The sequence below is a fragment of the Panthera uncia genome, chromosome C2 (genome assembly GCF_023721935.1).
Source record: "Panthera uncia isolate 11264 chromosome C2, Puncia_PCG_1.0, whole genome shotgun sequence".
In the NCBI taxonomy this organism is placed as follows: Eukaryota; Metazoa; Chordata; class Mammalia; order Carnivora; family Felidae; genus Panthera; species Panthera uncia.
Window position 1 is genome coordinate 146,535,576 of NC_064810.1, and position 27,729 is coordinate 146,563,304.

At 42.0% G+C, this 27,729-nt stretch overlaps 1 protein-coding gene across 12 annotated transcripts in view; it reads left to right on the forward strand.

Annotated features, from left to right (window-relative positions):
- Nucleotides 1-27,729, forward strand: part of ULK4 (unc-51 like kinase 4) — a 567,621-nt gene that overhangs the window by 229,444 nt on the left and 310,448 nt on the right. For 11 of the 12 annotated variants that reach the window (XR_007457564.1, XR_007457565.1, XM_049629926.1 and 8 more), the window contains one exon: nt 4,908-5,000. The exons of the other annotated variant lie outside the window; for it this stretch is intronic. Coding sequence is in view for 9 of the 11 variants with exons in the window: in XM_049629926.1 (XP_049485883.1) it covers nt 4,908-5,000 (93 nt within the window). In the remaining 2 variants the exon portion in view is untranslated. The remainder of the gene's footprint in view (nt 1-4,907; nt 5,001-27,729) is intronic. 12 annotated transcript variants of the gene reach the window in all.

Below are 27,729 nucleotides of genomic sequence, written 5' to 3' on the forward strand. Positions count from 1 at the left end.
CCCCCGCCCACGCCTCCCTGCTGGTCCCATGCTTCTTGGCCATTTACATTCTTCTTAGGTAGATTTTGTTCAGTTTTTTTTTTTTTTTGGATGTTTATTGGTTTGCAATAGCTCTTTATATATTAGAATATTTACTGTTTTCTACCAACATTCTGCAACTTTTTCCTTCATTTGATTTGTTTATGGTGGTTTTGCCATTGAGAAATATTACTTAAAAACTTTAAAGCTATAAAGTTTTTTGATTCATTTCTTATTGTCATGCTACAGAGGGCTTTGTGATTATGTGAATACTCATTTCAGTCTTTTAATGGAAGTTAAATTTTTTTACTTAAATTTTAATTACTTGACAATATATTTTCATAAGCTATGTCCTGACCATTCTAACTCCTTTCTAAGATCACTCTTTCTTGTCCAATATTGTGTCACCTTTCTTTCCTTTTAATTTGTGTGTGTGTATGTATTTTCTTGGTCCCACCCAATACTTAACAATCATTGTGGTTTTGGGGACACCTGGGTGGCTCAGTTGCTTAAGTGTCTGACTGTTGATTTGGGCTCAGGTCATAATCTCACAGTTAGTGGGATGGAGCCCCATATCAGGCTCTGTGCTGATAGCATGGGGCCTGCTTTGGATTCTGTGTCTCCCTCTCTCTCTGCCCCTCCCCCACTCATGTACTTGCTCTCTCTCAAAATAAATAAACTTAAAAAATTATTATTATGGGTTTGTAAAGTAATTCAGCTTTTCGTTTAGCAGGATCTTCCTCACTGTACTTCTCTCTGAAGTCCCTTGGATATCCTGGAATTCTTCCCCCCCAGATTGGCAGAGTGGACCTCTTTAAGATATGGACCTCCCCTTACCCTCAACAGAATTTCTACTCTTTCCACTTGGCCAATTCTTTGACCACTTCCCCAGAGTGACTTCTCCCAATAATGCAGAGTTCTTTTGATAGCCTGTTTCTACTTCCTGCCAGCTTACTTAATTGGGCATCAGTTTCACCAGGCACTTGACCAGATAGGGAAGAGACCACCCCTTGGATTCCTGAATAGGTGATTTTTAGTGGTTTTCTCTTCTTTGGGATAGATGTGGATTTAGTATGAATGGCTTTTCTTGCTTGGGTCCTAGCTGTTGGGGACCTGGAAAAGAGCCCTTATTTATAAGGGAGGATTCTAGAAGTAAAAGAGTGTGGAGGCTTATGTTGCTAGTGATCTCAGTCTGTGGCCAGGCTCAGTGCATTCAGAGTGCTCCTCTCCAGCCCGTGCCCATTGGAATGGGCCAGTTCTTCCCCGGTCACTTTCCTTCCAAGCCTTTTCAGAAGTCTAGGCTTATCACTGTTTTTTTCCCCCCTGCCAAGTCACATTCAGAGGAGTGTGAGATCCAATTACTATCAGCTCAGCTGCTTTATCTCCGTTAGGAAGACAAGCTTAATAAATCACACCATTCTCTTGGCTAGTTCTTGCTGACCATTATAAACCTATCTTTGATGAAATGGAAGTATATTCAATATATTCGGTATTTGTATTCCAAACATATCTATTATGAATCTTACCCTTCTTTTCCAAGGGGAGAGAAACATAATATTCTTTGGGAAAACTCTCATGCACAGGCCAGTACAGGCTTCATCTTTCCCTCCTGTTTCAAGGTCAGATAACCTCAAACAACCTAAGACATTTGAATTTCAGGCAGTCAAGCTTCATCCGTGTGTTCTTTATAAATGTAGATTCTGTATATTCTTGTTAACTCCATTTTAAAATATTTTATATTTTCTCAGTCTTATTGAGATTGTCTATTACATTTCTAACCAATTGTCCATATCTTCTGTTGTGTTTTCCACAAGAAAAGTACGGAAGATCACATGGGAAGCGTTTTAAAACTCCTAGGTTAATGGCCCTTTCCTCAGTGATTCAGCTAAGTCTGGGAATGAGGGCAAGGGGAGCCGGTTGTCCAGGGTGAGAATTGGACTGACGCATCAGAAATCTCCCATCCCCCCTTCATTTGAAATTCTCTGGCTGACAATTCCCAAATACTGGTAAGCAGCTGACGAGTGCATTCTCCTCTTACCTGACTTGCATACATCACTTTAAACTCAGTAAAGCCTCAGTTCCCCTCTTCAGGATGTGTGCCCTAAAGAGCTAATAACTTAACAAGTGTGGGGTGCTCAAGCCCTTCACATTAATGACAAAGAAACTGGCCCTTGATGGGCTGGGAGATAACTTCTGAGCCTTCAGAATATCCTGCCAGATAAAGAGTCTCTGTGTACATGAAGCCTTGAGCCATGCCAGACCCTTTATGCTAACGATGTGAATCTGGGTGGGGGCCTTGGGCAATACCAAATCAGCTTGTTGACCCCTGGAGGGGCTGGAGCCCTAAGCACTAAGGTTAGCCACACAGACGCTCCATGCCCGTGTGACTGACGCCTGATGAAACCCTGGACACCAGTGCTCTAGTGAGCTTCCCTGGCTGGTAGTCTTTCATCCTTGTTGTCCACACTGTTGCTGGGATGATAAACTGTCCACACACCTCCGCTGGGAAAGGGCAACTGGAGGCTCATAACCGGTCCCTCCTGGACTCTGCCCTGTGCATCTTTCATCTTTGCTGGTTTTCACCGTAACAAACTGTGATCGGTAGTGTAACAGCTCTTCTGTGAGTCTTTCTAGTAAATCATTAAACTGGAAGGTTGTCTTGGGTACCCCCAACTTAGGATGTAAGAGCTTTCTATTTTACAAGAAAGGAATAATGATTTCTCTCTAATATGTGGAGTTGTTCCTTTTTTTTTTTCAAACTGGATGTTAAATGTTATGAATACATTTTTTAACACCTCTAAAGGTGTTTCTGCGATGTTTGTTTTCTTCATATGATAAAATGTAGCGTTTTCCTAAATTTGATTATTTTCAATCCTAAAAGTACTTATGCTCGGTTGTGCTGTATTTTTTTGACATGTTGTTTTCTTTGATTTATTAAAAAAAATTTTTTAAACGTTTATTCATTTTTGAGAGATGTAGAGAGAGCATGAGTGGGGGAGGGACAGAGAGAGAGGGAGACACAGAATCCGAAGCAGGCTCCAGGCTCTGAGCTGTCAGCGCAGAGCCCAACACGGGGTTCGAACCCATGAACTGTGAGATCATGACCTGGGCCAAAGTCGAATGCTTAACTGACTGAGCCACCCAGGCGCCCCTTTTCTTTGATTTATTAACATTTATGATTTTCTTATGAATGATATTTAGATTTTTATCTTTGACATACCTGGGCAAAACTTCTAATTACTAGAATTTAAAAATATTTTATAAGAAACTTCTAAAATTCTGAAAGGTGATACTTCCTGTCTCCTTAAACAGAGCACTGTACCCAATTTAACATTTTCTTGACTCACTACCCCCGTTTTGAACATGATGGTGTATAATGGGCCCTGTGGTCCCATCGAGGTACGAGCAGCTGTTTCTTCTACGTTAAATGCTCCCCAGACTTCTCTCTGTTTGGAGTTCTTGGATTAGCTTTTTTGTGTGTTTCCTATGCCTTCAAGTCCCAGTTCTTTCTGTAATAGTCCCTCTCCTCCCTTTACTTGGCTCCTATTTTAATGGCTGTGGGATTAGAGACTGCATAATTAAGCTTGTTATATAATGATTTCCAAAATGAGAATAAATAGGCTCTGATAAGAGCCTGGGGCCTTATCCTCTAGATGAAAAGCATCCGCTTCATGTCATGGACTTTTAAATATACATTTTGGGTTTTGGGAGGTGTTTTAACTCCCTTTTAGTTATTGGTTGTTCCAGGGAGTTGGCTCATAAAGTTGATTGGTTGGTTTGTTCATCTGTCCATGTGTCCATCCATTTATCCAACTGTCCATCCCTTCACCTGCCACTTATTTATGGAGCACCTACATGGTACCGTATACCAAATAGCTGAGCCTGAAAAGGGGAGGACACAGTATGTTAACCATCCTGTGCCTGACAAAGAACATGGGAGCAAAGTCTGAGCCGTGTTGTGGGAATTTTTAATAAAGGCCTGCTGTTTATTTATCTTTTTAGTTTTATTCTCTCTGGCAATCATTTACATTTCACATGTTCAAGTGGTAATGAGAAAAGTGCTGTGCAGAAACGAGTTAACACGGCAGGTCTGAGACTGCTGTCCTTAGAAAGGCCGGCCCTTGGCTGGCTGGCATCTTCGAACTTGGCTCTCCGAGTGTTGCCAGTCACCATTTGACTGATGGGGGGAGTTCAGGGTGGCCAGGCCATTGTGCAGCCAGCATGCTTTATGCCGAACGCCTGCTTTCCTCCTGGGATGGATTTTGATACTTGTTAGAGGTTGCGTAAGCGTCCAGCGCCCAGTAAAAACCTGGGTTACTTGAGTCTCTGATGGGCAGAAAGACCACACGCGTGTGCCACGTTTTTATTGCCGGAGGAAAGACTGTGCTGTCTCTGACCTCTTACTGAAGGAGATAGCATAAGGAAGCCTGTGCACAGAATCCTCCTGGCTCCTCCTGCGTCCTTCTCCCTGATGACTCATCTGCGTGCCCTGGCCACAAAGCTCTACTGAACGAATGTCCACCATGACTCCACCGTGAGCAAATCTCTGCACTTGAGGGTGGTCTTGGGGTCCCTGCCACAGGTGCCTGATGTTTATCAGTCTCTTACTCTGTGTGTAGCCTCACGCCGATCCTTTTACACGGGTCGTCTCATTGCAGCGTCCCCAAAACAGACCTCTGTGCGGCGGGTGGGTGCCCTCATCACCACTGGCAAGTGAAGCTGTTTGAAGGTTCATGAAGTTAAGTGCCCTGTGCCGGTCCTTCAGCTCACACATTGGCTTCTTTTTTCCCCAGATGTTGGCACCTTATGGTTTATTGCTTCCGTTGTCCAGAGGGGAGGTTAAGTGAGGAAAACCACTGAGTATTTTTTTCATCACTTTATCATCTCAGGTACGAGCACATCCTCGCGGAGCCTGACCCAGTACCAGCTTATGCTCTGAAACTGCTTGTTGCCCTGACTGAACACAACCCAACCTTCACCAGGTACTGTAACCCCAGATTTAAAATGGATTTTGTGTGTTCTAACAATGTCACAGATGATGAGATTCTGAAAGGCTAACGTTTGAGTTAACCGAAGTGGTCATTTCTCACGTTTGATGGTTGTGGTGTCTCTCATTGATGCTGTTTTGGGTCCTGTTCTCATGTTTTTATCCCCTTATTGGACTTTCTGTGGAAAGTCAACTGTGGAGTTCACAGTGCTTTAAAATGATAAATTCTTTAACGAGAAAGAAACTAACATATACTTTTAAAAATGTCGATTGGTGCCTCCTATTGTACTGAGCAGTTTATTAAATCTGTAGTTTTGGACTCTACCATTTTGCTTAGTTGGCATACTTCTTTTAAGCACTTCTTTTTTTTTTTAATTTTTTTTTTTTAATGTTTATTTTTGAGACAGAGAGAGACAGAGCATGAACGGGGGAGGGGCAGAGAGAGAGGGAGACACAGAATCGGAAGCAGGCTCCAGGCTCTGAGCCATCAGCCCAGAGCCCGACGCGGGGCTCGAACTCACGGACCGCGAGATCGTGACCTGAGCTGAAGTCGGACGCTTAACCGACTGAGCCACCCAGGCGCCCCTCTTAAGCACTTCCTAATAGTGCCTCTGTTGAAGATACTACGTGTGGTGCAAATTTTACAAAACTAGTTGCTAGGATAGTGGCAACTGCTTTCAGTCTTGCACAGGAGAGCCCCCAGGTACATAGAAGGGGTGAAGCGGAAGCCCTCCTTGCTTTCAATCAAGAAAGCTAGTTTTGGTTGTTAGGTGACATCTGGGGACCTTTGCGTTTGGACACCGTCTGCAGGTGCACTGACTTCTATAGTCGCCGGTTGGTCTTTAACAAGGAACTGAGTCACACAGCCCCAACCACCTTGATTTCATCTGGTCTCTTGTTCCACCACAGAAGGTAGTGAATAGTGACGAGCCACCAGCAGTGCTCCTAGTGAACAGGAAAGACTGTAGACCATCCATTCAGAGTGAGAGGCTGAACGGAAATGTTTCTAGCGTGCGAGCCAAGGCACAGAGGTATGCTGCGACTGAGTCGCAGGGGTGCCGAGGCGTCTTTGGGTCATTTGCGGTGCTGAGGCTGGTGTAGACTTCAGGCCCACTTCCTTCTGCTGTGAGCGAACTCATCCATTTCCAGAGAGTGACCTATAAATACCACCCTGTACTCTCTGTGCCACGTTGCAAACAAATTTGGGGAGCACTTATCCTTGTCAATTGTAAATCCAAAGGCACTGTTCTCTCTTCCTACAGAAGAAATTTAATTGTAAAGAGTGTACCTGTATTAAAAGTTAAATAACAATTCGGACAGTTATTTCTTTCCTGGAGCTTTGGTACCAGGTGCTAATACTGTATCCTAATTGCCTGTTTTGATTGGCTCGGGCAGATTGCATTTACTTTTTTTAATGCTGACTCTTTCACGTGGCATGCTTTCCAGGCAATTCCTCTTCTTGCCAAGTCTCTATTCAATTCATCTGAGTTTCCTCACACTGAGAGGAAGAACCTAGTGCAGTAGATGACCCATATACAATCTTTTTATTTTAAAAATGACTACGTTTGGAAGACACTTTATTCTTTTTTTTAAGTTTACAAGCAGATTTCAGTGGATTAATTTTTATAAATGTTTTTCTTTGCTTTCATTGCACAAATAAGATCTGTGTATATTGTGTGTATTGTGTGTGTATTAAAGTCCAACAGTAAAATCAATACGTCCCTAGGCGTCCTCATTTCCCTCCCACACTTCCATACACAGGTCTCTGCCAGGGGTAATAATTTGTATTATTTTGGTGATGTCTGTCCTGAATCTTTTCAGGCTGTTTAGGTCTAATAGTCATATACTGAAATAAATGGCTTTGCTTTCGGGTTGTTGATTTAAAGAAAATCATAGATAGTATCACTGTGTATGTATTTTTCTAAAATTTGCTTTTTTACGTATCAAAATTATTGGGAGACTTTTTACATTAGTACTTATTTATACTCTTGGTGATATCTTTGCCAAACTAATGGATAAGAATGGGATATTATTTTACATTGTGTAATGATAACATTGAATGTCTTAATACTTATTTACTTAAATCATAACAGGTACATAACCTTCAGTTCTCCTTCACAGTATCTCTTGTAGAGAAAAACTCCTATATATGCAAAGATTTCCACCTAGGCAAATAATTTTTTTTTTTAAATTTTTTTTTTCAACGTTTTTTATTTATTTTTGGGACAGAGAGAGACAGAGCATGAACGGGGGAGGGGCAGAGAGAGAGGGAGACACAGAATCGGAAACAGGCTCCAGGCTCCGAGCCATCAGCCCAGAGCCCGACGCGGGGCTCGAACTCACAGACCGCGAGATTGTGACCTGGCTGAAGTCGGACGCTTAACCGACTGCGCCACCCAGGCGCCCCAGGCAAATAATTTTTAAAATGAGACAAATAGGGGCGCCTGGGTGGCTCAGTTGGTTAAGCATCCGATTTCGGCTCAGGTCATGATCTCGCAGTTCGTGGGTTCGAGCCCCATGTTGGGCTCTGTGCTGACAGCTCAGAGTCTGGAATCTGCTTCGGATTCTGTGTCTCCCTCTCTCTCTGTTCCTCCCCCACTCATGCTCTGTCTCTCTCTCTCTCTCTCAAAAATAAATAAATGTTAAAAAAAACTTTAAGAAAAATGAGAAAAATAATCTTTGAATTCTCATACAGCCATAAAATATACAGTGTAACAGTTTGAATGGGCAAGATAAATTTGAATACAAAGATATCCAAATAATTTTGTTAACTGAGACCACTTATGACCCTCCAGCACCCATTTAAATACCGCTTTTGCTCTATGTAAGGTCTCTTTCTGGATTCACTTATTGTGTGTTTGCCTTTCTTCTGAAGAGGCGGGCTATTTTGGCTGAGGCTCCAGAGGTCAAGAGAAAGCATTAAAGGCCTATTGCCATCCGCCTGCCCTCTCCCCACCCCACCCCTTTAAAGGGAGGCCCCACGCCCACAGACTTTAACAATCTGTGTGCAGTTGGCAAAGTCTACTCACACATCTTGACGGAAAGGATCGGGAAGGAAAAGTAATATGTAATTAGACTTCAGAGTTTGTTTTTATTTCCCTAACTGGAGTTTTAAAAAAGTGTAGGGGTGGGGTGCCTGGGTGGCTCGGTCGGTTAAGCATCCGACTTCGGCTCAGGTTATGATCTCACGGTCCGTGAGTTCGAGCCCCGCGTCGGGCTCTGTGCTGACAGCTCAGAGCCTGGAGCCTGTTTCTGATTCTGTGTTTCCCTCTCTCTCTGCCCCTCCCCCGTTCATGCTCTGTCTCTCTCTGTCTCAAAAATAAACAAACATTAAAAAAAAAAAATTAAAAAAAAGTGTAGGGGTGCCTGGGTGGCACATTAGATTCTGTGCTGGCAGTGGGGGGCCTGCTTGGGATTCTCTCTGACCTACCTGCCCCTCCCCCATGTGTTCTTTCTCTCTCTCTCTCTCAAAATAAATCAATAAACTTAAAAAAAAAAATATATATATATATATATATATCCAGAGATAGATACTGAGAAGTCCTGTTCCTTCCTCTGTCCATTCTGCTTTTTCTTCACCTCTCTTTTATCACAGATGGGTAACTACCTTTATTTATTTTAAGCTAATGTGAATATGTATTTTCTCATTTCTCTCTTTTACACACAAGTTGCATATGATGTATGGTCTTCTGCCCCTTCTTTTTTTCACCTAATAGTATATCCCCAATATTTGTTTCTATAGCAATATACAGAGAGTTTCTCTGTTAAGTTTTACAGTTATAGAATCTTCCATTGTATGGATATAAAATCTAATTAGTGTCTGATGGATGGACTTGAGTTCTAATCTTGCGATACTGCAAACAATAATCTATATATCATTTTGTACGTATGCTTGTACACCTTATGGGGTAAATCCCTAAGTGGTATTTAGGTTTCAAAGGATAAATCCATTTGAAAGCTTTTTTTTTTAAAAAACACGGCCGCATTGTCCTCCGTGGGGATTTTCCCATTCTGTATCTCCCGGGGACGTGTTTGAGGATGCCTGTTTCCCTGTAGCTTTGCCTCAGAATTTGTTGCTAAGCTTTGGAATTGGTCCGGCCTGATGAGATAGATTATTTCAGTGTGATTTTAGTTTCCATTAGTCATGAGTGAGGTTGAGTATCTCTCTTTATAGTTAGGGGCTTTCGTGGGTTTTTTGCTCATTCTGTTTGCCATCAGTTGGGTCTTGGCAATGACACTCCTCAGACCGAATCACCTCCTGCCTGGCTTTCCATTTGCACAGATATAGCAGAGCCTGCTAATCCATTTGACTTTGAACAGCTTGCCTTATTATTATTATTTTTTTTTTTGGCTGTCATGAAGAGTGCGGCCAATGAGTTTTCCTTTGCATGCTCCGTGGTGAATCCACGCACGTGTCTCCACTGAGCACCCGTGCTGGAGTGGAAACACTGACTCACAGAGCTTGTGCTCGCCCAGGTCGAGTAGATAACTGCTGAGCAGTTTCCCAGTTTGTTGTACTGATTTGCATTGCTACTGGCATTGTTCTAGAGGTTTGGTTGTCATATAAGCTTTTTCTTTTTTAATTTTTTAAAATGTTTATTTATTTTTGAGAGAGAGAGAAAGAGAGAGAGAGAGAGAGACAGACACCGAATATAAGCAGGGGAGGGGCAGAGAGAGAGAGGGAGACACAGAACCGGAAGCAGGTTCCAGGCTCTGAGCTGTTAGCACAGAGTCCGACGCGGGGCTCGAACTTGTGAACCGTGAGATCATGACCTGAGCAGAAGTGGGACGCTTAACCGACTGAGCCACCCAGGCGCCCAGGTTGCCATATAAGCTTAAGAAAAAAATTTTTTTGAGACACGTTTACTGAGGGACAATTTACATGGGATACATCTCACTCATTTTAGGTATACAGTTTTTCTGAATTTTGAGAAACGTGTGAAATTGTGCAGTCACCACCTCCATCAAGATAGAATATTTCCATCGCTCCAAAATGCCCTCTCATGCCCCTTTGAATATTACCGTATACAACTTCTGTGTGCTTGCAGGATGATATGACCAGATTGCTTTCATATTTTCATTTTCATTTTTAAAATTTATTTTTTAGAGTTAATACATAACACACTGCAAATTTAAGTATTTGAAAGAGTATACAGAAAGAAGTGTATTTTCACCCAAGGAGAAAGCCACTCTTCTGTGTGTGTGTGTGTGTGTGTGTGTGTGTGTGTGTGTGTGGTTTTTCACATAGATGGTTGTACGCTGTATGCACCATTCTGCACTCCTTTTTGAAAATAAATACAACAGCTTTATTGGGATATAAGTCACATACCATCTGTACTTGTTTTTAGCAGATACGTAAGCATTGCATTTTATGAATACTCCATATTTATTTACAGATTCCCTTTTGGTGACGTTTATGTTTTTTTTAATCTTTTGGTGTTATAAAAGCTACAACTAATGACATAGGCCGTTCATCACACGTGTGGATATATACACGTAGGATAAATCACGAAGAGTGGAATTGCTTCATGGAAGCGTCCACAGCCAGCAGTGCCGAAGCTTGTCTGTGCATTAGTGTCACCTGGGCCATACCCAGGGCAACTGGATCAAAATCTGTAGGGCTGGACACAGACATCAGTAACTGTTGATTCTCCACAAGTGAATGTGCGGACAGGCTTGGGAAGTACTGGGCTAAGCCTTTGTAGTTTGAAAAGCTGTGCCAGATTTCCCCCAATCTGGGCTGGCCAGTTTTCGCTCCACCAGCAGCGTAAGAGAATGTCTACTTTTGCCAGACCTTTACCACGTTAGTGTGTATATGTGTTTGACCTTTGCCATTGTGGTAGGTGAATATCGCCTCTTTGTTATTAATTTCTAGTTTTACTGCATTGTGATCAGATCATATATTTGTTGCTGATTTTTATTTGATTTTGTTTGTGGTATAAGCTGTTTTTGTGAATGTTTCATGTTTAGTTGCTTACTGTAAGTAAAACAAAGTTAGGGGTAACCTTGAAAAGAGTGTCACCCTTCCTTAACTTTGGCCAGCGTCAGAAATGGTAGCTCTTTAATCTAGGAGATCGTCCCCAGTCACTTGCTAGCAGTGACTTTTAGGGAAAATGCTGATTATAACTGCATATCAAGAGTAGAATATCTTATTTTTTTTAATGGTTATTTATTCATTTTTTGAGAGAAAGCGCAAGCAGGGGTGGGGCAGAATAAGAGAGGGCCAGAGGATCCGAAGCGGGCTCTGAGCTGACAGCGGTGAGCCCAATGCCGGGCTTGAACTCACAAACCATGAGATCATGACCTGAGCTGAAGTCAGACACTCAACTGACTGAGCCACCCAGGTGCCCCCAGAATGCCTTAATTAAAAAAAAATTTTTTTTTAATATTTATTTTTGAGAGACAGAGAGAGACAGAGTGTGAGGGAGGGAGGGGAAGAAAGAGAGGGAGACACAGAATCCGAAGCCGCTCCAGGCTCTGAGCTGTCAGCACAGAGCCTGACACTGGGCTCAAAGTCACAAACCGTGAGATCATGACCTGAGCTGAAGTTGGACGCTTAATTGACTGAGCCACCCAGGTGCCTCCAGAATGCCTTAATTTTTATGTGCAGGTAGATTTCTAGTAATATAAAATAAACACAAGCCATTTATTGTAAATTTAACTTATTTATTGGATCCATCTACACCATGTTCTTTGAAATATTGTCAGTTTAGCCTGTATATACAATCAACCCTTGAATGATGCCGGGGTTGGGGGCACAGTCAGAACTTTGTATAACTTTTGACTCCCCCCAAACTTAAGTACTCATAGCCTAGTATTGACCTGAGGCCTTAGAGCATAAATAGTCGATGAACACATATTTTATATGTTACATGTGTTATATACATACAAAAAGTAAGCTAGAGAAAAGGAAATGTTAAGAAAATCATAAGGAGAAGAAACTACAATTATAGTACCCTACTCTGTGTGTGTGTGTGTGTGTGTGTGTGTGTGTGTGTGTGTGAGAACATATATAAGCAGACCCATGCAGTTCAAACCCGTATTGTTCAAGGGTCAACTGTATTAAGAGTTGGGAGTTCCAAATAATAACTATTGGAACATTAACTCATCCTATGTCAAGCGCAACATTCTTTTATTGTGTTTATTCTTATTTTGTAGGATTCTTAGTGGATAAAGAGGTCTTCAAAGGCTTAGTCAGAGTACAATTGAGAATTTATTGTTCCTTCAAATAAGGGACAAGAGCATGATCAAAGCTGCGTTGTACCTGACCCTGACTTTTTTTTTTTTTTTTTTTAATACCACTGGCCTGTAAATCTAGTTTGTTCCTGGGTTTATAGGAGAAAGGTAAATTGTTTACCATGTTGGTCCAATTTTGCTATCAGAAGGAATATGTTAACTCCCCTGAGCTCTGCCCTTTTCTCTCTCCTTAATGTTATGGTAGGTTGCCCCAAACCATTGGTCTCAGGGAGAGCTATACCCCAGGAGCTTGTTTCCATTAAGAGCTAATTAGCTTGCAGCAAATCTTCCTTAGCAAACAAATTGAATTTTAACTTCTTGAGTTCTTTTGGAGCAATATTGAGCTCTTATCCTGAATTGCAAAAAGTTGTTTATGCTCTGTATCTAAGAACTGTCATTTTAGTTAGCTCAAAAAATGTTAGAGCTGTTTCTTTTATGGCAAGATTCACAAAAATGCCTTTAGAAGAATGGAAATTTTGTGATCTCTTAAATGAAATTCACAGTGAATCCACAGTATAGCCTTCAGTGAAAAATTCTTCTGCCTTTACAGTCATTGAGCTTCAGGGGACTTCCCTCACTGGTTTTTGGTTCATTTGTTCATTCGTTCGTTCATCAAAAATTGAATTGGCAACTATTGAATGATGCAAAGATAAGAGGTAAAGTTCTCACCTTCAAGGTGCTAAGGATTTAGTGGAGGAGCCATTTATCAGTAGGCTTTTATAAAACAGTGTAATGATTTCAAAGGTATAGTCATGTCTAGAAGGTTATGGGAGCTTCTAAAAGAATTTAATCCAAGTTGGGGCGCCTGGGTGGCTCAGTCGGTTAAGCATCCGACTTTGGCTCACGGTCCGTGAGTTCACGCCCCGCATCTGGGCTCTGTGCTGACAGCTCAGAGCCTGGAGCCTGTTTCAGATTCTGTGTCTCCTCCTCCCCTGCTCATGCTCTGTCTGTCTCTTCTCAAAAATAAATAAACGTTAAAAAAAAAAAAAAAAAAGGAATTTAACCCAAGTAGTTGTATGATTTTGGCCAAATTTCTTAACCTGTTTGTTCCTAAGTTCCCTCATCTGGAAAATAGGGGTAATATTAGCATCTGGTCCACAGAAAATGCTGTGTTAAGAGTTCCCTCTTTTCTTCTCCCTCCCCCTCTTTCTCCTTACTCCTCCTCCTTTTCATATGATTAGAGGTAGGTATAGCGAAGGAAGTACTCCTAAAGAAAAGAATCCCCTTTGACAGTAGAGTGAAATGTTTGGTGACACCAATTGAAACCAGAGCTCCAACACCCTACAAAGAATAGGAAGAAAAAGAGTTTTTTGGTAAGAGAGACTGACCAGGGCAGTCTTATTAGTTTGACATTGCATAACAGAACTGTCAAAGCCACAGAGGATGTCCCCTGGTACTAGATGGCTTCCATATCCATATGTATTTGCCTTTTAATTTGTGTGTATATATATATATATATATATATATATATACACACACACACACACACATACACATATATATATTTAAGTTTATGTGTTTGAGAGAGAGTGAGAGCGATTGAGAGAGTGTATATGAGAGGGAGAGGAGCAGAGAGGGAGGGAGAGAGAGAATCCCAAGTGGGTTCCTTGTCAGCACAGAGGCTGATGTGAGGCTCCAGCCCACAAACCGTGAGATCTTGACCTGAACCATATTCTAGAGTTGAACACTTTACTGACTGAGACACCCAGGAGCCCCTAATTTATCTTCTTAATGACATTTGTTTTTGCCATATTCTGATACATCATCATTTAAATTTTATAGCCTGGTAAAACTAAAAGCCCGAATCATCAGAAGCGTCAGGGATGTTTGAGAGGTTTCCATGTTGTTAAAATAAGCCAGTTGGGTGTTTGTTGCCCCGTCAAATAGCTGAATTTACACAGCTAAATATTTCCTCTCATGAAATATCAGCAAGTGAAATAACGATGTAATACAGTGAAACTTTATTGTTAACCTTAGAATGAATTGAATCCCCCAGAAATAATTTCCTGCTTCTCGGGTTGCCTATGGATGTCAGAAAGCCTGACCGTGAGAAGTAAGTCAATCTCTGAGTCTGTGCGGCTCCCGTTTCCATCCTAGGGTCACTCTTCTATGGCTTTCCCATTTATTCTTTACTAGCACCCACAGAATAAAACCCGGGGTCTCTCCAACAGGCTCTGAGCCTTTGAGCGTCCATTTTCATGGTCTCTTGCCTCTTTTGTGGACATAGCCCATGTCCTAGTGTTCCCATCCACTTGTTCAACTTGAGGACATATCAACACTTACTAAAGTACAGTCATTTCAGGGGTTAAAGCAAGCACAGAAGATTTAAAATAAAATACTGAGCGATTTTGAGTTGGCTCCTTTCATCGGTTTCTTGAATCAAGAGCTTTATTTTTTTGTTTTCCATTCTCTCTGCCTTGATTTGGGATTATTGTGTCGCACACTCGTTCAGCGTGTATATTACTGGTACTTAAATATGAGTTGAAAAGAATTCGGAAATTAAATTTGTCCCAGTGATCAACTTTGATGGGGTATTTTGTGTACTTCCACTGAGATTATCCTTTTAACAGTTACAAGCATAAAATTTTGTTTTGCGCTTAGAAAGTTTGGCATTTTATATTTTCCGGGAAGGTGCTTTTTCTTCCGCCTGCTAGTGGTTGTTAGCGGTCTTTGAAAACTGATAGTAGAATAGCACCTTGCAATCTAAAGTGGGTGGTTTCAGTTTACTTTTTTGGTGTGACATTTACATTGAAGGAAGCCAGTTGGAGTTTATTGTACACTTTTGCAAATAGCGACCCCCCCCCCCCCCCCCCCGTTGTGTATTGCAGAGCCGGGTTCAATCTGAGGGGGTTTCAATACAGCCTTTTGTGTTTCACAAGATGTCCTTAGGTCTGTTGACTTACCCTTGTCACCTCACGCAGAGATTGGCCAAGTGTGGTCCACAGCGCCAGTCAGCTTGCAGCCTGTTTTTGCGCGGCCTGTGAGGTAAGAGTGGTGTTGACGTTTGTAAAGATTTGTGAAACGTACATACAAACACAGGTGCGTATGAGATGGAGACCTGGTGTCGGGCAAAGCCTTGGATACTTAACATTCTAGCCCTTTTCACACAATATTTCCTGACCCCTGATCTAAAGGAATAAAACTTTTTTGGGGGGAGGGTCTTTATTCAAATGAATATAGAAATACTAGAATTTCAGGGATGTTATGGGAATTTGGAGATGATCTGGGTGTTTTAAAATGTATATGTATATTTTTCTTATTCAGGTGTGGTGAGGTCCACAGATTAGGAGAAAACTGCCCTTGAAAAGATAGCTTGTTATCGTCACAGATCCAAAGGTGGGGGCACACCACGCTGTGGGTGGTCACCTTTGGATGCAACAGGGTCAGTCAAGGGGCAGAGGAAGTTAGAAGAAAATGGGGACAAAGAGCCCTTCTTATAGTTTACAAATGAAGGAAGGGCTGAGCAGGTTTAGGATGGACTAGTTTGAATAATTTCACCAGGCCTTAGGGGTGTAGGGGCTACCTCTCGTCATCAGGTACCTGGCCCTGGAGTGAAGGGGGCCCAGCTCTGGTCCAGTACCTGGGAGTATAGGCCCGGAGTGGAAGAGAGCCTTAAAGGAGGTGGTTAGTGCTGTTTCACTCTGGATTGGCTGGTTTGAATAGGAAGGGCAAGTTCAAAGTCAGCGGAAAGGCAAGCTCTCTTGTTTGCTGTCTCTGAGAAGTAGTTGGCCCTGGGAGAGGCATTCCCTCTGGAGTTAGCAAGGCCTCAAGATGTGAAAGAAACAAAAATACGGAATAAAAAGACATGATTAGTGTACTGGGCTAATATGCCCATTTTACATGTGGGGGAAATGAGGTCCCAGAGGGAATTTGTATGCCCCAAACCCCAAGACAGTTTGAAGAAGATCAGGTTTTGGATCAGACTTCCTGGGCCATTGCTGTCTATAGTCCCCAGCAGAGCCACTTTTAAGAACAGACTCAAGCGGATATCACAGTGGGCTTTGGAGTCCTACCGTGTTAAGTTTCACCGTATCACGTTTACTTACAAGAGTGGTCCAGCTGCTCAACACAGTCACCCTCACTGTTACGTTGTTCTGTTAATCACAAATGCATCATTCTCCTTTGTTTCCCTCTGCCGTGGTCACCAGGTTCTGGCACGCCTCTGATTTTTATTACCGTGGCAGCTCCTGGCACAATTCTGGTTAATAATATGATCCTGGTTCCTGGTTCTGTTGAACCTCTTCCTTTCCTCATTCTCCGAGGTTTGGAACCCTCCTGTGCTGATGACTTAAACCATACTGACTGGGTTGAAACCCCTCCTTATTATGTGAATCATGCTATAAGTCATCACCATATCCCCTGTACAAATGTTAAGTCTTTGTTAGCACGCATGGAGTCACCATGAAATTACTTCTCTCGTCCCACCCCAGCATTCTGTTTTTGATAGAATTAGGGAAGAACACCAACCTAAAACCTTAGGAACTTACCCAAGGCATTCTCTTTTCCTTGGTGATGTGTGAGGAAAATCAACCGTAGTCAAAATCTGTTTGGACGTTATGTTTTCAGAAAGAAAGAAACTCTTGAGTGATTTTTTGTCTGCTACAGGTGGAAGTATGTACTTCTGCTTATTTTCTTCCATTATCTTGCTTACGACCACAGAGCTTTATCCTAAGTTCATGGCGAGTTGGTAAATATTTCATTGCTTATCCTTATTGTGTGAGGTTCAGTTGGGTCCACTGGGACAGTTCAGCTCTTTTGTTAGAAACAACTTGGTCTTTTGAATATTCTCCCAGCAGCCCATATGCTGGAGACTTCTTCATTCCAGTTTTCCTGTCCGACTTGCACGGGCTCAGTGACAGCTTTCCTTATGGAGACGCAGGCAGCGCCTGGCTGAGAGTCCCATGTGCTGATGTCTCTGGCCACATGGCACCCAGAATTGAGCCACTCACTGCATGTCGTGTCAGAAGTTGAAGTGTTTAGTCACGGCGGCCCCTGGTATTTTGGGGGCTACAATCAATGATAATTCACAGTTCCTCCCTTCTGGATTTAAATAGATGTTCAGAGATCTCATCGTCTTTAACACAACAACACCTAACATTTTTCCTTGAAATATTTCCTTACTTGCCCACAGGAAAATCCATTTGCTTCTTTTTTGGTTCTCCACAGAATCTCTTGAAGTTTTGCAGGTTTTTTTTTTTTTTTTAAGTTTATTTATTTATTTTGAGAGAGAGCATGAGCAGAGGAGGGGGAGAGGGAGGGAGAGAGAGAGAGAGAGAAGATCCCAAGCAGGCTGAGTACTGTCAGCATGAAGCCTGACACAGGGCTCGATCCCTCAAAGTGTGAGATCGTGACCTGAGCTGAAACCAAGAGTCGGATGCTCTACCAGCTGAATCACCCAGGTGACCCTAACGTTTTGCAGTTTATTTCCATCATAAAATTAGGGAATTTCAGGGCAGAGTAAGCTTTGATATTTTTCTTTCTGCATGAAATTTAATATTCATTGATTCCTTGAGTCATCTCACAAATAGTTGTGTTCACTGAGGTAGAACAGACACGGTCCTAGTTTTCATGAAGCTGATGATTCCATGGGGATCACAGACGATAAACAAGGAGATCGATAAAAAAAAATCATAATTTCAGCTAGTGATACAAATGGCATAAAGAGCAGAAAGCAGGGTTAGAGAATGGGGGTGATGGGTTGGGGCCCGCTGTTTTCGAGACGGTGCTCAGAGCTTCCCTTCCCAGGGAAGGGAGGTGCCTGGCTGTGTTAATGCTACCTTCATTAGTAGAGAAACAGGCCTCGGATTTCCGGAGACTTTCAGAGGAAGGGAAAACTCCCCAGTGTCACATGCTCCCGAGAGTGTCAGTCAGATGAGGATGGAGAAGGGACCATTATAGAGGCAACAGGAGTAGCTTCCTCGGGGGTCATTTTCAGTGGCATGTGGGGCAAAAGCCTGGCGGAGTTCCTCGAGGAGGGGATGATGAAGGCGAGACGGGGAGCCTCAGTAGTTCTAGAGAGAGTTTTGCTATTAAGGGGAGCTGAAAAATGGGGAGCTGGAAGGAGATGTGGGGTCCCAGGAACTTCTTGTTTTTAAGGAACTTGCTCTTTTTAAGATGAGCCATCTTTTAGAGACATTCCTGTGTGGACGAGAATGACCTAGTGCAGAGGCTGGTTGACTACAGTTTATGGGCCAAATCCAGCCCACCTGCTTTTGTAAATATAATATCAGAACACAGCCACTGGGCCTTGTTTATTGTCTGTGGCTGCTTCTGCGTTACGGTGGCACAGCTGAGCAGTTTTGAAAGAGCCCACGTGGCCTGCAGAGCCACAAGTACTTCACTTCAGTCCCTTTCCTGGAGAAGTTGGCCTGACTCTTGATCTCTGGAGAAGGGTAAAAACGATGAAGCAAGAGGGTAAGTAGTGGATTGCTCCACAGACGTCCTTGCCCCTAGGGGGTGTCCCCTGTGGTATTTGCTAAGGGAGAAGTAATGGAACCCCTGCAAGCCTGGAGGGGTCATTGAGCGGGGGAGTTAGGAAGTGGCCTTCTGCTTTTGGGAGGCTTGCGAGTGAGACTTTTGAGGTGTTTGCCGTCAGTAGTCTCCTAAACCTGTAGAAACCGGGTGTGTGAGGGCAGGATAAGAAAAGTGTTTGGAAGCGATGAGGTCAAGGAATTGGATCTCTATTTGGATAACTGGAAACTATGTTATATGTTCCCGTTTTGAGAATATTTCTGAAAACAATACTAACATCGTACTGAAGACTTGTTTACATATTTCTGTTTGGGGCTGTTGTCATCTGTTACTATTGTTTCCTACTTTAAGATAGATAGTAAAATGGGACTGTGGCCACTGAAAAATTTTTTTGTGGTGACCATTATTTTTATGAGTTCCTCTCTTCACTCTTGCCTTTAAAACGATTGAGTAATAATTACTTTCCCTGTGGAAAAAAGTGTTATACATTTTCCTTAATAAACTATTTAAGCGTGTTTGGAATTATTGTTTATTTTTAGCCCTCTCAGATAGGACAGAGGGACTCACCTGTTTGGGGATCTCAGTCCTCTCTGGAACCCTTCTTCAAGAAGTGGGTTGTAGCCTTGGTTTTCTAGGCTTCAGGAGCAGTGTTTTTTACGCATTAAGGGTTGTATATGTTATTGGGGCATTCCTACACATTGTCCCTGGATTCCTGCTTAAAGTGGGTGTCATCCAGTTCGCTTGCTACATACAAACCTAGCATGTGCATTAGAGCTCAGTTGTACTGTGCCCTTGGCCATATTTTATCATCGGCTCATTATTTGCTCAGACTTACGCATCTGGGGCCAGACTTTGGGGCTGTGACTGTCCGTGTGTTTCCTAGCGAAGCTTGGCCGAGCCCTGGAGGAGTGGGCAGTGCCGGCAGCCCACACATCCCTAATTATCTTCTCCTCACTTCCTCACTGTCAACAGCCCTAGGCTTGTTGGACCTCTAGACAGGGCCAGAGACTGTTCCGCAAACTCTGGGGTCATTGTGGAGGTGACACGGAAGCACTGTGAAAGTCATGGTACTCAAATCGTTACTTGACTGCGGGAGGTCTAACCTGGGCTGTCAGAGCGTGATGTAAATTCCGGGGCGAGATTACAAACCTGAGCAGTAGAGCTTTGGGCTTGGTTCCGCCGCAGGCTCTTCGATTGAGTAGGAATTCTAAGAGAAATGACTGAGTCGTAGAGAGCAAGCTTTCTGTGGGGTTTTTGTAAACAGTTGTGTGTGTGTGAGTGTACAGTGAGCTTTTGCAGCTTGTTCAGTGGGGAGGTGAAAGCTTGAAGTGGCCTGTGTGCCACTTCATAGTGCGGGGTGGGAGAGGCAGTGCCCACGAGTAGATGGCTGTTACGGTGGCACCGGGCAGACCCGTCCTTCACAAGCTTTCAAGGCCATCAGCCGTCTAAACATTGATACCCTTCAGTGCAACACTTGGCTTCTCACGTACACATCGGGTGTGGCATCAAAGCATTCGACTTTATTTTCTGCCATGATAAACAGGTTTCCAGTTCTCCATCCAGCCATCATAGGCGTCATTATCTTCAGGATTTAAAAGGCATAGTCTTTAAATTACTTGTCTGTTTCACATCAGATTAACATCTTTATTTGATTGGTTCGTTAAGGGATGTGTAGAGATGACAGTTGAACCAGTTGCCTTGGACTAGAATATTAATGTCAGATAGGTGTATTTTGGCTGATAGATACTTATTTGTCTTTGCTTGGTGGGAGTTTCCAACTTTCCTGATTGGCTTCTTTGATTTTTGACTTACCACTTAATGCCTTCTGGCTCTTTTGTCCTTGTACAACACATTTATTTTGTTTCTGATGGTGTTAAAATGTGCAGCACTGAACACGGTGGCAAAGGGGGAAGATAGTGCCGTCTTGCTATAAAGCATTTCTATGGCGCCCTCATATTGCGTGTTTATATGGTTATTGGGTCTCTTTATGAATCATACGGTTAATTTGCAAGCCCTTATTATTTGGTTTTTACAGCCAGAAAAACCATCCGCGTAGAAATAATAGCTAAACCAAGTCTCTTGGTAGGATCACTGTACCTTCTAAAGTCTGAAGGAATCAATCGCTTGGTAACATTTGGCAGATATTCGCATCAGAGTTCCGTTTTAGTGTTTTCACTGCTGTGGCGATTTACTAAGGTAATTTACCAGTTCAGAAATAACACAGTACTTGCAGTACAGGCTCATTTTTGTTGTTGTTTATCTACTCTTGATAAAGCCGTGCTCTCTGTGAATGTGTTGCGTACCCCGTCACTGTCAACTCCAGAGGACGACGTGAAGCCCGGATGCATGGAATGTAACATGAGGCATAAAGCACAGACTCCCAGTTTATTTCTCGTGTCTCAACACCCGAGTCGTCCTCCTTATCAAGTCTTTTGATTTTATGTGATGACAGTTATTGGTCAGAATATATTGCAGTGTTTGCTGTACAGAAGGGGCCTTTGTGATGGAATTAAAGAGTGTGAGAGCTGCCAGACTAAACAGTGGTCTGAGTTTCAAATGTTCTGTGACTTTCTTGGCACAGTTCTATTGCCATCTCGAACATGTGTTATCACTTAGGATTCTTTGCCATAGAGTGTTACGTAGGAAAAAACCCCAGGCAGTGAAGGAGACTAACTGTGGCTTTTCAATGAGGTAAATGCCTCTGAGACACCTCATACCCTCAAAATATACCAGTTTTTTGCGTGTGCATTTTTTTCTGTCTGCTTGGAGTCATAAATCCAGCTTAATGCAACTGTTTACAAAGTAAACAACATGGTCAGCTTTTAGGGACAGACTTCATTAGTTATCTTGAAATTCTGAAGTCAGGTAGCCCGAGGGGAAAATGGACAAAGGGTATGAAGAGGGCATTCCTGACAGTACATATGAAAAAAAGTAACCCTAATTAGTATTCAAGACAATTCCATTAAGATAATAAAAAGATGATATTGGTAGAGTTTTTTTTTTTTTTAATGTCTATTTTTGATGTGTGGGGGAGGGGCGGAGAGAGATTCCCAAGCAGGCTCTGTGCTACTGCAGGGCTCGAACTCCCATATCGTGAGATCATGACTCGAACGGAGATCAAGAGTCGGACACTTAACTGACTGAGCCACCCAGATGCCCTCAATTTTTTTTAATAGCACTTGTTGCGAGTCTAGTGAAATGTACTCTTTCATAAATTAGTACATCTTTTGTGACATGCAAACTGTCAATATGTATTAAACCTTAAATATCCTTTGATTCCACTTCTAGGAATATATATTAAGAAAAGAGTAAAAGATATGCACAAATATTTATATATAAGAATGCCCACTGACACATTATTTAAAACCACAGTGAAAATAAAGATAGCTAGTATCTGTGTTCAAAGAGCTTTTTATGTTCCAGACAGGGCTGGATGCTTCACATTTACTCCTCACCCTCATGAAATGAGGTAGGTAGGCAGTGATATAACGTACAAAGAAAGTAAAGCTTGGAGTTGATGTACTTATCCAGGATCCCAGAGCTAGGACAATTGAATGAGATTTGAACTCCTTTGAAGTGATCCCTTAACCACTACATTTGTTTTTTTTTTCCGCCCCTAGTGCATACTAGTAGAAAGTGGATCCTTGTTATAGGATCCATCAATATAGGATGAGCTCAATACATTGTAGGTTAGAAAACTATGAAGGTCCAAGAGTTCATATCTTCAGTGAGTATTTAATGATGTGGGGAGATGTTCTTAGTGAGCCGCAGTGTGTGTGGTATGAGTTGACCATTTCTTCCCACTCTCTATTCTGCTGTAATATATCTTAAATTAGGCAGATGCCAGTTCTGATGCCAGATCCATTATGGGCTTTGAGAGTGGCTGTGAGAAAATTGCTTCACCAACCTGTGTTTCAGTGTCTCCCTCTGTAAGTGTCCTAGGCATTAAATGAGGCGTGACTGCAAGGGACGGAGTACATGCACAAGAAATGGTAGCTGTTATTTTCCAGATGAGGTTGATCCTATGCCTTATATGAATAGAAAAAAAAAAAAGCAACTAATACATCAGAACTTACTAATGAGTTTTTTAAGTTTATTACTTTGAAAGAGAGTGCAGGAGCGCAGTGGGGAGGGACAGAGAGGGGGAGAGAGAGAGAGAGAGAGAGAATCCCAATCAGGCTCCACACTGCCAGGGCAGAGCCCGATGCCAGGCTCGAACTCATGAAGCATGAGATCATAACCTGAGCCGATCCAGAGTTGGACGCTTAACCGACTGAGCTCTCTAGGCGCCCCTTATTAATGATTTTTTTTATAGCACTGCGATTGCAATATTTTTGTTGTAATGTAATATAATTTTCTATTTTTCCCAAAGGTAACATTCAATAAAATACTGTATTTTATGCTCCTCTATTTCTGTATTTCACATAAATAATTTTATATAAATAGCTATGTAAAATTAAGATTTTTTTCTGTCTATTCCAGTTTGATTTGTAGGAGGTTTTACGCTAATACCAATACTATGTTATATTGAAGTTTTATAATAAACTTTAACTGGTAGAGTAGATCCTCCTACCTTGTTCTTTTCCCATTTGTTTGTTTATATTCAATTTATTTAAACTATAAAAAACTCAAAACAGTTCACACATTTCTCCTATACCTGCCCGACCCTCACCTCTGGCAACCACCAATCTTTTCTCTGTGTCCGTGAGCTTGGTTTTGTGTGTTTTGTTTGTTTTGTTTAGGTTCTAAATTTAAGTGAGATCATATAGAAATCACCTTTGTCTGACTTATTTTAGTTACCATAATGCCCTCAAGGTCCATCCATATTGTCAGAAGTGGCAAGATCTTTATTTTTTTTTAATGGCTGAACTTTTAAATATTCCACCGTATGTCTGTGTGTGTGTGTGTGTGTGTGTGTGTGCGTGTGTGTGTGTATACACCACATCTTTATCCATTTATCTCTCAATGAACACTTGTGCTGCTTTTGTATCTTGGCTATTGTAAAGAGTGCTGTGTTGAACATGAGGGTGCAGATATCTTCAAATGAGTGTTTTCGTTTTCTTTGAATAAATACCCAGAAGTGGAATTGCTGGATCCTATGATAGTCCGGTTGTTTTTTTTTTTAATGTTTGTTTTATTTATTTTTGAGAGAGAGAGAGTACGAGAGGGGAAGGGGCAGAGAGAGAGGGAAACGGAGAATCCCAAGCAGGCTCTGTGCTGTGAGTGTAGAACCTGACATGGAACTCAAACCCACAAACCATGAGATCATGAGCTGAAACCAAGAGTTGGACGCTTAACTCACCGAGCCATCCAGGTGCCCCTTAATACGATTTTTAAACTATTTATACGTTGATGTTTTTTTTTTTTTCTCTTTTTTTTAGTCTGCAAGTGGAGGAGAGGGAAAGAGGGAGAGAAAGAGAATCTTAAGAGAATCTAATCCATGCTAAGCACGGAGCCTGATGGAGGGGCTCAATCCCACAACCCTGGGATCATGGCCAGAGCCAAAATCAAGAGTTGGACACTAAATCGACTGAGCCACTTAGGTGGCTCTAATGTGATTTTTAATAATTATTTTCTATAATCAGGAAAAAACCCACCTATTTGTTTAACACACATACTCATATAGGCTGGTGGTTCTTATTAAACATTAATGTTGGGACACCTGGGGGGGCTCATTTGATTGAGCATCGGACTCTTGATTTAGGTTCAGGTCATGGTCTCATGGTTCATGGGTTGGAGCCCTGCATCGGGCTCTGTGTTGACAGTGCAGAGCCTGCTTGGGATTCTCTGTCTCCCTCTCTCTCTGCCCCTTCCCTGTTTGCAAGCTTTCTCTGTCTCTGTCTCTGTCTCTCTCTCAAATAAATAAATAAAACATTAACATTAATGGCAATCCATAACCTATCTTGTGGTTTTCAAGGTCAGCAAGGTAGCCTTTGGTTCAGTGGCTTCAAGTTGATCATTACTCTGTTTGTTTGTTTGTTTGTTTGTTAGGTGGAAAGTATTATGCTAAGTGAAATAAGTCCATCAGAGAAAGAAAAATACCATATGATTTCACTCATATGTGGAATTTAAGAATTTAAGAAATTTAAGAAACAAAACATGTGAACATACGGGAAGAGGAAAAAAAAGGAGAAAGGGAAACAAACCACAAGAGACTTTTAATGATAGAGAACAAACTGAGGGTTGATGGAGGGAGATGGGTGGGAGATGGGCTAGATGGGCGTTGAGCATTAAGAGGGACACTTGTGATGATCACTGGGTGTTGTATGTAAGTGATGAATCACTGAATTCTACTCCTGAAACCAATATTGTGCTGTATGTTAACTAACTAAAATTTAAATTAAATTAAATTAAAAAAAAAAAACAGCTTCCTGAAATGAGTGTGGGGAGTTATTCAGTATAATACAGTATAATTTTTGGAAACTGGGACTGACCCTAAGATGTGAACATCTAGGAGGGGTTGAGCAGGGTATTAAACTGTTCTTTTTGACTCTCTTCCATTCCACCCCATTGATCTCCTTGCTTCCTGCATTCTTTGAAGATGGACACCACTGAGATGTTTCCTTCCTGCCACATCTTGAAATGATGGTGTGCCTTGGGGTTTCTGCCCTCATTCTACTTGTCGCTCTTCTTTCAGAATGTAATTCATTTTCTTATCCAGAGTAGCTTTTCCCTCTGTGTATTATAGTATCTTAGAGCAGTTCACATCATGAACTTGGAAACTAATGAGCTGTGTTACCTTGGATAAAGTTCAATGTTAGTTTTCTTCTCTTTAGAACAAGGTTACTCATTCCTACCTCGCCTTAGTCATGACCACCATGGTAAGTGAGAGGTAAAGCACTCACTACATCGAGTGCACGGGTGGGCAGTGCTCTATGAGTGAGGTTGCTCGCTGTGATGTGCATTTTTCTGGTCGTGGTCATGGTGGTAGCCTCCAGGTAGGACACATCAAGTACCTGGTGTCATTGTGTATTTCTTCTCTTTCTCTTCTGGATCCAGTAGATTTTGAAATCCTACGGATGTAACTCACTGATATTTCTCCTTTTCCTTTTCCCATTTACTCCTGCTTCGTGTTGATCGCCTCATATTTTGAGAGTCGTCATTATCAGCTAACTGATCCTCCTTTTTGTTTCCAGCCCATCCTCTTCCCTGTAACCCGAATAAACATTGTAAAAACAGAAAGCTGGTAATGACATCATTTTGCCTAATCAGCCCCTTAGTAGCACCCAGTCACCTAGAGCAACGCTTGGCAAACTTTCTATAAAAGGCCAGATAGTAAATATTTTAGGCATTGCTGGCCATATGGACCCTGTTGCAGCTACTCAGCTCTGCCATTGCAGCGTAAAAGCAGCCAGAGACCGCGTGTAAATGAATGAGAATGGTTGTGTTTCATTAAAACTTTACTTATAAAAACTGAAATTTGAATTTCATGCTGTTTCATTTGTGATAAAATATTCTTTGATTTCCACCCCCCCCTCCAGCTCCCAAGCATCTAGAAACGTAACAACCGTTCATAGCTTGTGGGCCATAGAAATGCTCGTGGCCACAAATATGCCTGTTCACCTGCTTGTCGCTGCCTGTAATGAGCTCATCCCGTTTTTGCTCTTGGTCATGCTCTTTCCCTTGTCCAGGACATACTTCATCCCTGCCTGTCCTCCTCCCCCTTCATCCACTGACTGCCTGTCAATAACCTCCTCCTCTTTCGAGGTTCAACTCAAGTGGTACCTGCCCCATGGGGTGTGATCCAAGCTGCCTGGGTTTATATCTCAGCCCCGTCCTTGGCACTTGACCGATTTACTTCCTCATATCTCAGTTTCTCATGTGAAACAAAACAATCATCGTCATTATCATCATCATCATATTACCTGATTGCTAAGATTTTCTTTTTCTTTGTTCAACTCCATTGAGTTACCACATGCACAGCCCTGGGACTATGTTCTACTTATTAACTGTGTGATCTGTGTTTACCACTGTTGTCATCATTGGTTTCACATTGAAGCCTCTGTTATGCTTCTCAGCCAGAAAAGACTACAGCTGATGGTTGGACAACATGGGTTTGAACTGTGCAGGTCTGCTCATATGTGGATATTTTCCAATAAATATGGTACAGTGTTGGAAACGTGTTTTCTCTTCCTTATGATTTCCTTAACAGTTTTTTCTCTAGCTTGCTTTATTGTACGAATACGGTATATAATACATAAAACATACAAAACATGTGTTAATGGGCTGTTTATGTTATGAGGCTTCAGATCAACAGTAGGCTATTGGTAGTTACATTTTGGGGGAGTCAGAAGTTACACATGGATTTTTCAACTATGCAGGGGGTCAGTGCCCACACATCCTGTGTTACTCAAGGGTCAACTGTATTTTCTGTTGTCCCATCTGTACTCTTTATTTTATTTTATTTTTTAAGATTTTATTTTTAAGTAATCTCTACTCCTAACATGGGGCTCGAACTTACAACCCCAAGATCAAGAGCCAATTATTCTAGCTGAGCCATCAGGTGCTCCCCTTCTCTCCCTGTTTAGACATCTGTCCTAGCACTTAGAATACTTGATATGCCTCTAACTTAGCTCAATGCATGGCACCTAATGGGTACAGTAATGTTAATAAATAACGAATGAGTGAAAAAAGAGACACATCTTAGCCTGACTTCAAGTAAATTAAAAAAAAAAAATCTCTTACATTTCATTAAGTAACAGGACAAAAAGAGACCATAGAAAATAAATAGTTTCATTAAATTGAAAAGAATTTCAGAATTAGCTCTTTTACAATGGCTCTTTTTTAGTGTTGGGCTCATGTCTGTAGGGACAAGAGATGCTGGCCACATGTGAAAACTGGTTGTTCTCCTAGAGATTTGTCTCTGGTTTGTGCCCCTGCCAGTCCTTTATCTTGTCTTACTAATAGTGCTGCTTTTGGTTCAGTCCCCTCCTTGCTTTGGTGCAAGAAGCAGCGTGCTTCTTGGTGGTATGAATGTAGAGCTTTGTGACCAGTACAGAATCATGTCTTGGGGAGAG